This window comes from Strix uralensis, chromosome 3 (genome assembly GCF_047716275.1).
Source record: "Strix uralensis isolate ZFMK-TIS-50842 chromosome 3, bStrUra1, whole genome shotgun sequence".
Lineage (NCBI taxonomy): Eukaryota > Metazoa > Chordata > Aves > Strigiformes > Strigidae > Strix > Strix uralensis.
The window spans coordinates 116,016,760-116,028,104 of NC_133974.1; the positions used below are offsets into that span (position 1 = coordinate 116,016,760).

At 36.5% G+C, this 11,345-nt stretch overlaps 1 protein-coding gene across 3 annotated transcripts in view; it reads left to right on the forward strand.

Moving 5' to 3' along the window:
• Positions 1-11,345, forward strand: part of ASB3 (ankyrin repeat and SOCS box containing 3) — a 32,602-nt gene that overhangs the window by 19,224 nt on the left and 2,033 nt on the right. For all 3 annotated transcript variants that reach the window (XM_074864041.1, XM_074864039.1, XM_074864040.1), the window contains exons 3-9: positions 227-385; positions 1,906-2,018; positions 2,609-2,744; positions 3,524-3,701; positions 5,057-5,254; positions 8,341-8,592; positions 10,792-10,925. In XM_074864041.1, coding sequence (XP_074720142.1) covers positions 227-385; positions 1,906-2,018; positions 2,609-2,744; positions 3,524-3,701; positions 5,057-5,254; positions 8,341-8,592; positions 10,792-10,925 — 1,170 coding nt within the window. The remainder of the gene's footprint in view (positions 1-226; positions 386-1,905; positions 2,019-2,608; positions 2,745-3,523; positions 3,702-5,056; positions 5,255-8,340; positions 8,593-10,791; positions 10,926-11,345) is intronic.

Sequence of the window (11,345 nt, forward strand, 5' to 3'; positions counted from 1 at the left end):
TGTCTGCGAATGACATCTGATTCGACTTTACCTTCTCTATCCAAGGCTGATATCTGCGTAGGGCCAGCAAAAACTGACACTGCTCTTTGAAAGACTTGATATAACCTCACGTTCATGGATACACTGTAGGCCACACATAAAATAACTCAGTTATTTTAAGAAAATAACACTATTTTGTAATTTATTGCTAAATACGCTTTTTTTTTCCCTCCATTCTCATTTGTAGCTCCATCTGACGGCTACATAAACTCAAAGACATTTGAAGGGATGTGTGCGCTGCACCTTTCGGCACGCCATGGGTCTTTGGAAAGTGTTCGTGTTCTTCTGGAAGCTGGGGCTGACCCCAATGGAGTTACCACCGAAGCAACCACCCCGCTGTTCCTAGGTGACACGAGCTTTCTTGAAATCTCAGAACAACCAATGAGTGGGGAAAAGCTTACTGAGTTGAAACGCACCAGAGTTCATTCACTGCCTACCCTGTTTCATGTTTTTGTAGCCTAAATACTAGGCGTTAGACCTGGAGATGGGCTGGGTCTAGAAATTACCTTTTTTTTCATGGGTAAATCTGCTTCAGATTGTGTTTTAAAACAAAATTGTAAAACCAAATTGGTTTTCTGCATTGTCTTTCTTTCTAGCACAGAAAAGGTCTAGGAGGTATAGGATTATAATCTGTATGAGGGTGTTTCAAGTATTTTATTTCTTTTTTAATTCCTCCCTGCTTCTTATGTGAAAAGACCTCTTTTTGCAATTCCTAGTTTAGCAATTAAGGTCTGGTATTTTAGTATTTTTTCTATCATTTATGTTTGACATGATTAAATGCTTAAAACTTCTGCTGTAGTGAATCCTGAGTCTAAATCATCTGATTAAATACGCTTATTGTTTTACCCACCTCTGTACCCAGGCAAACATCATGGCTGCCACGTTACTTTTGTTTACGTCTATTCACATTTTGTTTTTAAGCAACTAAATAGCTTATTTGCTTAAAACAGTTGGTAACAGGTAGCACTTGTGGGGAGACCATCATTAAAAGCACACTGGATAATGATAATTAACACTATGTCTAAGTGCTTACATAGATTAGACAGGGCCAAGAACGGGTCCTGGGGTTGTGTATCCAAGAGATCTTTAAAAAGGAAAAAGTTTATGGTCAGGTTAGTCCAGACTACATAATGGGGTGATGGCACAGCTCTGTGTTGGACATTGAGTACTACAAGCCAGAGGCACTCCTTTGGCAAGCTCTGTGCACTGATACTCTAAAAATTATTCAGTCAGTAGCAACTATTCACAGGTCATATCTCTCCATATCAAGCTTTTACAGTTACATAGGCAATGTGCCTTGGAAAAAAACTTGGAAAAATGTGCCTTGGTAGAAAAATGTGCCTTGGCAAAAACTTGAGGATGGATCACGATGCTAAAGGACACTTTGTTAATGAAGCATAAATTAAATGTACACATTATACATTAATTTTATATAAGTGTTTAAAGTAGTCTTAAATTTTTTTTAAAAGAGTTTAAGTTTGGGGGAATTTATTGTAAGATAGCCACTGGGCTTCACAAGTTTGGGGGGCCATTGCAGCTGTCAGGCAGGTAGGTGGCTGCTGCAGAATTGTCTCTGTGTTCTACGGGAAAGAGGGAGGAGAGAAAACTGATTTTGTTATCTGTGTTAGCACAATGTCGGTAGGATTTTGACAAGTCTAACTAAAATCTTTGTGGATAAATTTCCATTCTCCAACACTGTTTTGGGGGCATAAGCATAAAAGGCAAGTAAGCTTATATAAGGTAAGTTGAAAAGAATTATGATTATTGTGTCAGGAAGTTAGTGGTGAGACGATTTGAGTTTTTAAATTAGTTCTTTAAATCCATTTAATAAGGGGTTTTTTTCTTATTTCACTGTTCTATTCGAAGCTGTTGAAAATGGACATGCGGACATCGTAAAGTTTCTGCTCCAACACGGAGCAAATGTTCAAGGATCTCATTCTTGGTCTGGATGGAATTCTTTGCACCTAGCTTCTTTTCAGGTAACCTGTAAGTGTATCGTATAACTTCCGTGTAACTGGTGTATTCTGAGTGATAATTTATCTATTTCTTGGCCTTTTTATCAGGTAATTTTTCCTAACCTACCCTAGCAGTCACAAGGCTGTCCAACTCCTGAAGGGCTTGCAATGCACTGAAGAACATATCTGAAACTATATGAGATGTTGATGCTGGGAAGCAATAATTATTTAAGTATTATAAGTGTTGCGTGTATTTGTAAGCTCACATGGGCGTTTGGGAAGTGAATCTCTTAAAAGATTTTTTTGAGAAAGAGTTCTGTTTAGTATCTCATCATCAGTGAGATGTATGACCTGTTTCCAGAATAGAAATACGTTAGCTTAATGGTTCTAATAAACTAATTTAATTTCCATTTGTATGTATCATGTAAATGAGCAAATGTGAAAAATTAAATTAAACTTGTCTAATTTTTTCTCTCATTAATTTTTCTGTACATCTTTAGAGTATTGAATATATTGTTGTTTTTTTATTATTTCTGTTTGAAATGTGTGGGAAAAATAGATTTATGCTAATTCCCTACTTTTTTGTTGGTTAACAATAAAAATATTTCTTTCAGGGATGCCCTGAGATAATGAAAATACTCCTGGAGAAAGGAGCAAGCAAGGAATGTAAGGATGACTTTGGAATTACACCTTTGTTTGTTGCTGCTCAATATGGAAAGCTGGAGAGTTTAAGACTGCTTGTATCCCATGGTAATAGTGATCATTCATTGAGCTTCATTGTTTTTAAACTTGTATCAGCCTGTTACCAGATGTAATTTCAGTTTACTTTTGCATTTCATAACTTCAAATTTGAGTGTTTTTAATGTAATTTTAGTTGCAAATGGGTATGCAAAACTATCTTAATTGCTTAAATCTTGTTTCAGTAGTTTCATATCATTTTGAGTAAGCGATGATAGGAAATACTAAATCAAAGCTATGAAAAGATTAAGGTTCATCAGGGTCTTCTAGAAGCCCTCAGTAGCACTACATTAGTGGTCTGATTTTCATGACATTTGCTCTTGTAACAGGATATTGTTCAGGCGAAGTGAAGGTATCTCTTTCTGGTCATAAAGTGACAGCAACAGTTTCATTCACGTAATCAACAATCTTTTATGTCTTAAGTGCATGTGTCCTTACAACCAAAATTAATTGCCATAACTATTAAGCCTGAGAGTGCCATGACCTGACCAGAGAAATCGTACTAACTGATCTACTAGACAGGGGAAGAATCTTAAAAAAATAACTGCAATTAAAAGATTGCTTTTCCTCTGGCACGTCTATCTCGTGTTGTGCTGATCTTTGACAGAGTTAATGTTAAAGCACTAACTGCTTAAAAAGTTAACAACAAGCTAGTTACTGTTTCCTTATTGTGGAAAACCTGTTGTGTTGTGAAGTCACTCTGTGAAAACAAAGTACTGATTAACATTAATTTGTTGTTTATTTCGTGTCCTGTAGTGGTGATGTAAAGTATTGGCTTTCTTTTTTGTCAGGTGCAGACATAAATTGTCAAGCCAAGGACAGAGCCACTCCCCTGCTGATTGCTGCACAGGAGGGCCACACCGAGTGCGTGGAACTGCTGTTATCAAAAGGGGCAGATGCAAATCTCTACTGCAACCAGGATAACTGGCAGTTACCTATTCATGCAGCGGCTGAAATGGGCCATAAAAAGTAGGTGATTAAAAAGACATTCAGACAGAAGATTCTGGTAATAAAAACCTAATCGCCAAAGTGGAAGTTCAGCTCTGTAAGGAAGAAAAATGAGTTTTCGAGCTGATTTGTAGTTTAGAATTTCTAATTCTTTCCATATTTTAAATGTCTGTTAGTAGTCCCAGTAAAGTAAACAGCCATTTTGAATTCAGCATCTAACCTGGGTCTGATCCATATCCTAATGAGTTCAGAGGGTTTTCCACAGTGCTGAATACACCAGTTCACTCAATAGCCATATTACTTTTACATTTCAAAATATAACAATAGCATACGCTTTATACATGACTTGAACAGCTCTTAATTAAAATTAATGACCATTAAGTAGCAGAAGTAATCATATGGAAATAATGAATTAGCTGAACCAGCCTGAAAGTCAAAGCCACAAAACAGTTCTTTTAGTCTTTCTAGAAATGCTTTCCCCAATCCCAATGATATAAGTTGCTTTCACAGCAGAAAACCAAGAGTGGGAGTTCTTAGAGCAGTGGGCCATGGCAGAGAAGCATGTCTCAGGAACCCCATGATTTGCACATGTGTGACAACACTTAAAATCATATATATTAATGATGATACTAACTGCGAAATTATTAGTAGATGCTTGATCTTCACCCCTAGCAAAAGCAGGTAGTCAGCTGAGCTGTCACTAAAGTTTCTGCGTCAGATTGATGCCTCTCCTCAAACTGATGAGGAGGGCAGACTAAGTAAATACTGAGGAAGCTGATTTTTGTTCATTTTCTCAGAAATGGACAATGGATTAGCAAAGTTGTCAGTACTAGAAATGTCTTTAAATCAAATGCTGCCTTCGAGGCTTTTGCAAGAGTATGTAACTGGCAATCTCTGAGCAGCACCGTTAAATTCCAGTAGCAAGGGAATCGGTGTTGTCACTAATCCTTGCTAGCTGGAAAGGATGTGAACTGGAGGTGCGAGCTATGAAGCAGAATGATTTTTCTGTTTCAGTATCTCAGTGTTGTTGAACAGAAGCAAATATTAATTTTATTTGCAACTTATATTTTCAGTTTGCTTCCAGACTTCTATGAAGTCTGGATTTAATGTGCAGTGGTACTGTATTGCTGTAAAAAGGATGATTAGGTAATAGGAAGTTCGAATTAAATTTATTGCCAGCCTAAATCCATGCCAAAGCACAGTGTTTGCTACAGGTCTGTGTATGAAATGATAAAGGTTGTTCTTTTATGTGAACTCAGAAAAAACAGGTAGGATTTTCTTCTTGAGTTGTAATGACCATATGAAAAATGACCATACATTTAAAATTAATTATTGTATAAGATCACAAAATAAATAGGGTTCTTAAATATTTGCAGGATATTAGAGTTGCTAATACCAATTACTGATCGGATCTGTGACAAAGGCAAAGGCAAAGTGAGCCCTGTGTATTCAGCAGTATATGGTGGTAATAAAGAATGTTTGGAAATGTTACTTAAAGAAGGCTACAGTCCAGATGCTCAAGAGTGCCTTAACTTCAACTGCAGATCACCCATGTGTATGGCCTTCCAAAAAGAGTAAGTATACCTCTTACATTGTGAAACTACTCATAATTATGTTGGCCTTTATTTAACTTTTTTAAAATGTGCTGTTCTGCCCTCCTTCCTCAACCTTGAGCTGACAGAGTTAAACTGTAAGTATCAGAATGGAGTGTGGACTTTGGATTGCATGCACGAGCTGAAGAACCTCACTGAAATCTCTGAGGGGAAGCTCGGCTCTTTGAAGAAGAGTCTTGTAGAACATAATTGCAGTTTTTGTGCTTTCAGAAGGCCTTATCAACACATCTCTGTCTTCTGGGAATGCAACTCGATGCTGTAATTGGATCAAAAGGACTCTTAAGTAGCCAGATTCTTTTCAGTAAGGATTAGTTATTGGAAAACGGTGTTTTCCTTTTCTGTATGCCAGTCTCGTGCATAAGACAAGCAAAATTAATCAGCTCGGCTCTGTAGCTGTAAGGAAGACTGGGGAAACTGAATGATACATTCTTTTAGATCATGACGATTTCTTTTTACACCTGCTGAGTGATGCGCACCGCTGGTATTCAATGGGAAATAAACCCATGCTTACTTCATAATGCAAAGGCTGTAATTTTGGAGGAAAAATAATAAGGTATAAAAGTCTTACTCCTAAGTGTGCATAGATTGATATATGTGTATACACTTATATCTTACATCAAATGTGGTGCTCTTCGTATCCTTATGTTGATTTTTTTTTTTTTTCCCCCCTGTGGTTTTTTCTTCTTTTTCTGTGGAAGTCAATTCATGGAGAAGTGGACTATTACTGTAAAAGATCTAGATGTTGCTGTCCCCAAGCTCACCTTGTGCTCCTTCCAAACTGATTCAATATATAAAAAAACAGTCAAAGGATTGAATACTGGCACAACTCAAATCAAGACAGAGAATCAAATCTCAGTCACCTCGTGACAGTTCTGAGCTTTGTATAGAGGTGTAATGTCATTGTGTTTTACATTGTTAACTGAGGCTTGAGAGCAGTTACCTGATATTGCTTTATGCTTTAGAACCACAGAGGAATTTCATGTGGTAGAGAATACATTTGAAAACTTTTTTTTTCTTCAGATGATTGCTGTCCATTCAGTAATATTTTGCCAGAATTCTGGTTAGTTCACCCTTTGTAGGCGCTCCTCAGGAATATTAATGTGAAGTAATGTTATGTGGCTAGTGTGCTGCCTTAAGGAAAGTATCCTCAATGAAGGCTTTTAAATCTTAAAACTCAGCTTCTAACAGAATGCTTCATGTACCTGGATTAAAATTTATTGCATATGTACTGCCATTTAAATTAATGAGGTTTTGGTAGTGGTGAATTTAGTTCACCCCATTAAAAAGCAGTTTATCCAGCAGAGGCAAAATCATAGCTCTTGGGGATGGCTTACATTTGGGAATCATGAATTCAGTTTCTCATTCTTGCCTCTTGTCTTCCACATGGGACCTGCTCTGATTTATTTAAGGAAGAAAAATAAAAATATGCAATATTTTAACAGTTCTTAGATTCCAGAAGTTTGTCAGCTGCAAACATTTTTAACCAAATTACTAACATTTAGAGGATGTGCCTTGGTGCCCTGAATCCTATAAACAATTGAGGCTTGGACACAGATGTGTAGAGGCTATTTGAGAAATAATTTTTAGAAGAAAACTTGTTATAATTAAAAATAGTGGTCTTGAGGTTATGTACTTTTTTTTTTTCCCCCCCCTGAATAAAGCTGTTGAAAGAATTAACTTTGGGATATTCTTTGCTGGATATGTTTGAATATATGTGAAGTGTGTACTAGTTGCATGCTATTAATTAATAGGATCGCCCATTCTTACAGTTGGTTTAGGAAAATTTTTAAAAACTTCACCAAATATACGCCATCAATCTACAGTGCCATAATTGTAATAAATAACTTGCCAGTCATTCCTAATGTTCCTGAAGTTAAAATACTACAGTAATATTCTGACTGAGTTTCTCCTACTTGAACTAAAAGGGCTTATTTCAAGAAGAGAAGTCAAGGACAGAATTATTTTTTTAACTAGTGAAAGTACATCCCAGTGACTGTGCCTGTTACAGCCTCTTGTGTCTCTGGTCAGGCTGCGGGTGATTTTGAATTGCTTGAGGCAGGAACTAATCCAGACCCAAAACGGCACATGTGAAATCACACATCAGGATACAAGGCTGAATGTGTTTCTCCGTATCTCCATGCATGACAGATACAGTGTGCAGTGAAGCAGTGCAGAGGGTTTGTTATTACTGATTTTTATGGCAGACTCCTAGAAATTGTCTTTAAAAATCCTTGGACGTTGTTTTTTTGCCTTCTGTCCTAATCTTGGTATGTAATAAATAATTTAGGAAGGTATGCAAATCAGGTAACTACTAAAATGTGCTGTAAATGAGGCAGGTAACATATATCACCACCTCAGAATCACTTCTGTGAAGTGCAATCTAATTACTAACTAAAAAGCAACACGCTAATTATCAGTCAAAATCCCATTCATTCTCGTATTACCATATTATAATTGCTAATGAGAAAATTATTTTAGTAAAAACATTTCTAAATGTTTACAATAGTTCAGTGGGTTGGAGACCTTCCTCAAATGAATTAAACCTTAAACAAGTTTGAACATTGGGCTGGTCCCTGAGTTCTGGGATGCAGTGATTTGATGTTTTCACATACTTGTCCATCTATTGTATTTGGCGTATTTTTAAGGTGAAACCTAATCAAGTGGGCATGGTGATTTCTGCTTATAGCAAGCACATGGTGGATCAGCAGCGTGGTGATACCTCGGGGTTATAGATTTGATTGACTCTGGGCAGTTTCTGTCTGTGATCTTGCTTTGAAGGGCAGGAAGCTGGTTGGGACCATCGGTTCTTCAGGACAAAAAGAACAAATGAGTTATGTGTAGGGACTGGGGTCTCCTGAACTAGTTCTACTTTTTAAACTGATGTGTTTCAGGAAGAACTGCAGTCAGAATGGCATGCTGGATTTTTCTTTGTTTCGGGGGGATTTTTGGTAGAAGAAATTTGCTTTCTCAGAGGTAGATGTGAAATGGTAGATGTTTTCCGGGGGAAAAACTAACAGGATGTCCTGTTCCTTGTGTGCTGTTCATAGGTTTTTTTATTTCGTTGATATTCTCCTGAAATATGGGATCACCTTACTTGGGATTAATTTGGGATATTGCCTGATCCATGAAAAGTTTACTTTGTTCCAACGCTTTTTGAAGCTGGGCTGTTCACTGCCTTCTGGGGACCAGTTGCTGGAGTTCATAAGTTACACACTAAAAGTGCATAAGGACTACAAGAAATGGCTGCCTTATCTGCTCTTGGCTGGTTTTAATCCAGTGAATTTAATGCACAGATTCTGGTAAGCAGATAACATTATCTTGTTTACTTAAATATTGTATGCTAATCTGCAAAGCTGTTGCCAGTGTTATTTAACATGTGCTTTCAGAGGATAGTCGTTGATAATCAGCTGCCATGATAAGGAATGATGAGTCTTAGGGAAAGTCTGAAATAAATCATTCACGGGTAATGGCTGGATTCAGTAAAGCCAGTTTCTTTTAGGGAGAAAGCCAGAATGGAGATTGCTTTATCACTATTCTGGAGAAAGGCATCATTTTGCAATTTTTATCTTGAATATCTCTTATTAGCCCCCAGATTTAGTTGCAAATTGCTTGTGTATGTATAATACGGTAATGGTAAGAAGAATTTTAAATACCGAGAAAGAGGTCAGAAGGGATGGGAAACAAATGGAAAGTGAAGTTGGGCCAAGGCTAGGAGGGGAGGAAACAGATGCAGTTAGAGGTTGTATTAAACTAATGTGGCAAAAATGCCAGTCTGATTTTTTTTTTTTTTTTTTAAATTCTTCCACATACAAATAAGTACTTGGTGATGGTTTATATTTAATTAGGCATACACAAGTAAAAATCTGAAGTATTTGTATTTTCTTCTGTTTCTTGCTTGTCCATGAAGATGACACTTAAGGCTTTGTTACCGTGTCTCAGCTGTTAACAGCATAATGTGAGATCTGTAAACTCATTACACGCATTACTTAAAATCCTACTCCTTTCATACAGTTAAGATTTACTTAAATATTGATTTATATTCCAGATACCGTTGAGATATCATGGTTAAGATATCATTGGTAGTTTTAGATGCATTCGTTTATGACAGTAAGATTCTGCTAATCATTAGCATTCATTGCTTTCTGAACAGTAATTAGAGGAGCATATATAAAGCATGGTATATGTGTGCTTCTGTAGATCATATTTATTCAGAGAAGACTAAGTTACTGCAAAAGTAGACACTACAAGATTGCAATTCAGTGGCTGAACAAATCTCACTGTCCATGTGTATCATATATGATGCTTTTTGATATTTTGTTACATAATCCACAAATACTTCTGTATCAATTACTTCCTTTGTTTAAATATCCACTTTTTAAAATAACACTTATCACATCATAATCTAGAAAACTAATGGTTTTGTAGGTTTAATGTTAATATTAACTATTCTGTCCTGGAAGATGACAGGAGGATAGTAAACAGCAAATGACATTTATGCATCCGGTTCATTAACTGTCTCTGGTTCCTTGTGCAGAAGAACTGTATAATCAATCATCAACTCGTCAGTCTAGAGCACTGACAATTTTAATTTCCAGTGGGAAAAGCAAAATCACTGTTCTCTTAAAGAAAGTGAGGCAATCAGATCTGTCTCCTGTATGGTTTTTGGTGAATGTATGAAAGTTCAGTCAAATACGAAAAATGAAATAATAAAACCTAGAAAGGACATAAAATAATTTTTACATTAATCTTTTGTAAAAAGCAAGTGTATTAAAATTTTAGTCTGGTATTTTTGTGTATGTAGAGCATTTAGATTTCTATTCAGGTGGAAATTCAGGATTGTATACATCTAGCCGAGAAGCTGTTGTGTGAAACCGCACAGCTCTTCAGCACATGCAATACTAACACAGCTGGTTTACTTGCTGTTACTTAAACCTCCTTAAACACTTTATTCAATTAAGCTTTATTATTGTTAAAAGTTCCTCACACATGCTAACGATTTGAAATGTAAATCATACTGATTTCTGAATACATATAAATGCAGTCTCTGGTAGAAGGAGAGTTTGAAACACTTGCAAATTTTGAGGGGTTTTGTTTTAATAAATAAGTAGCTGAATATATGTGCATTTTTTTCCCCAAAAATGATGGTAATGCTTATAATACTCTGATGTCTTGACCCCTTACTAAAATTTAGGTGGAAATGGAGTAAGAAATTAGTGCAGAGGGGAATGCTGCCTATTACTGAGGCATTTAAATTTCAGAGCAGGTATTTTTCTCTTACAGTCTAACTTACTTTTAAAAAAAAATGGAGTAAGATAAAAATACATCAGTAAAGGCTTGTGCTGTCAAAATTACTTTGGATCTCTCTTTCTGTTTATGGGCTTAGGATGTAGGTTGTTCAAGATTTGTTAGAAAATAGTAAAGCTTTCTATGCGTTGTTTTCATTATTATATTTATGCTGTTGTGTAAAATGATGTTTTATGTGAGTTTCTGTTATGCAGGATTTTCTCTGTGAGTGAGAATGCCCTTAATTTCATCCTGGAGTTCACAAACTGGAAGAGACTTCCTCCAGCTGTAGAGCAAGACCTTTCTGACTACAAAGAGAAGTTCAGTGGGACTCCCAAGAGCCATTTTGGTAAGCAATAAGGTTAGAGGAAGAAAGTGTCTGTGTATGCCAGCTTCCAGGCCATAAGTGGGAAACAGCTCTGTGTGCTCATGCACGATGGCAAATAGTTCAATAGTCGATAGATATTGCTCATCCAGAAACTGGGGAGCAGGAATAGCAGTTACCCTAAACAAGCAAGCAAGCCAAACATATTTGAATTAACTTTACTCATTACATTGTTCAATTCAGAGTTAGCATGTTCCAAGTAGGTGTTCTCAGTTTAGGCTATCTTGTCCACTTCAAATTAATGCATGTGCTATAAAATATGGGTAGTGACTGTAAATTAGTACTGTGCCTCTTGGAAGATCTAAGGGAAGATGATCAGTATTACCTGGTTACGTTTTCTAGACAATATCCCACTGATTTTTTTTTTTAGATTTGTGTTTCCAG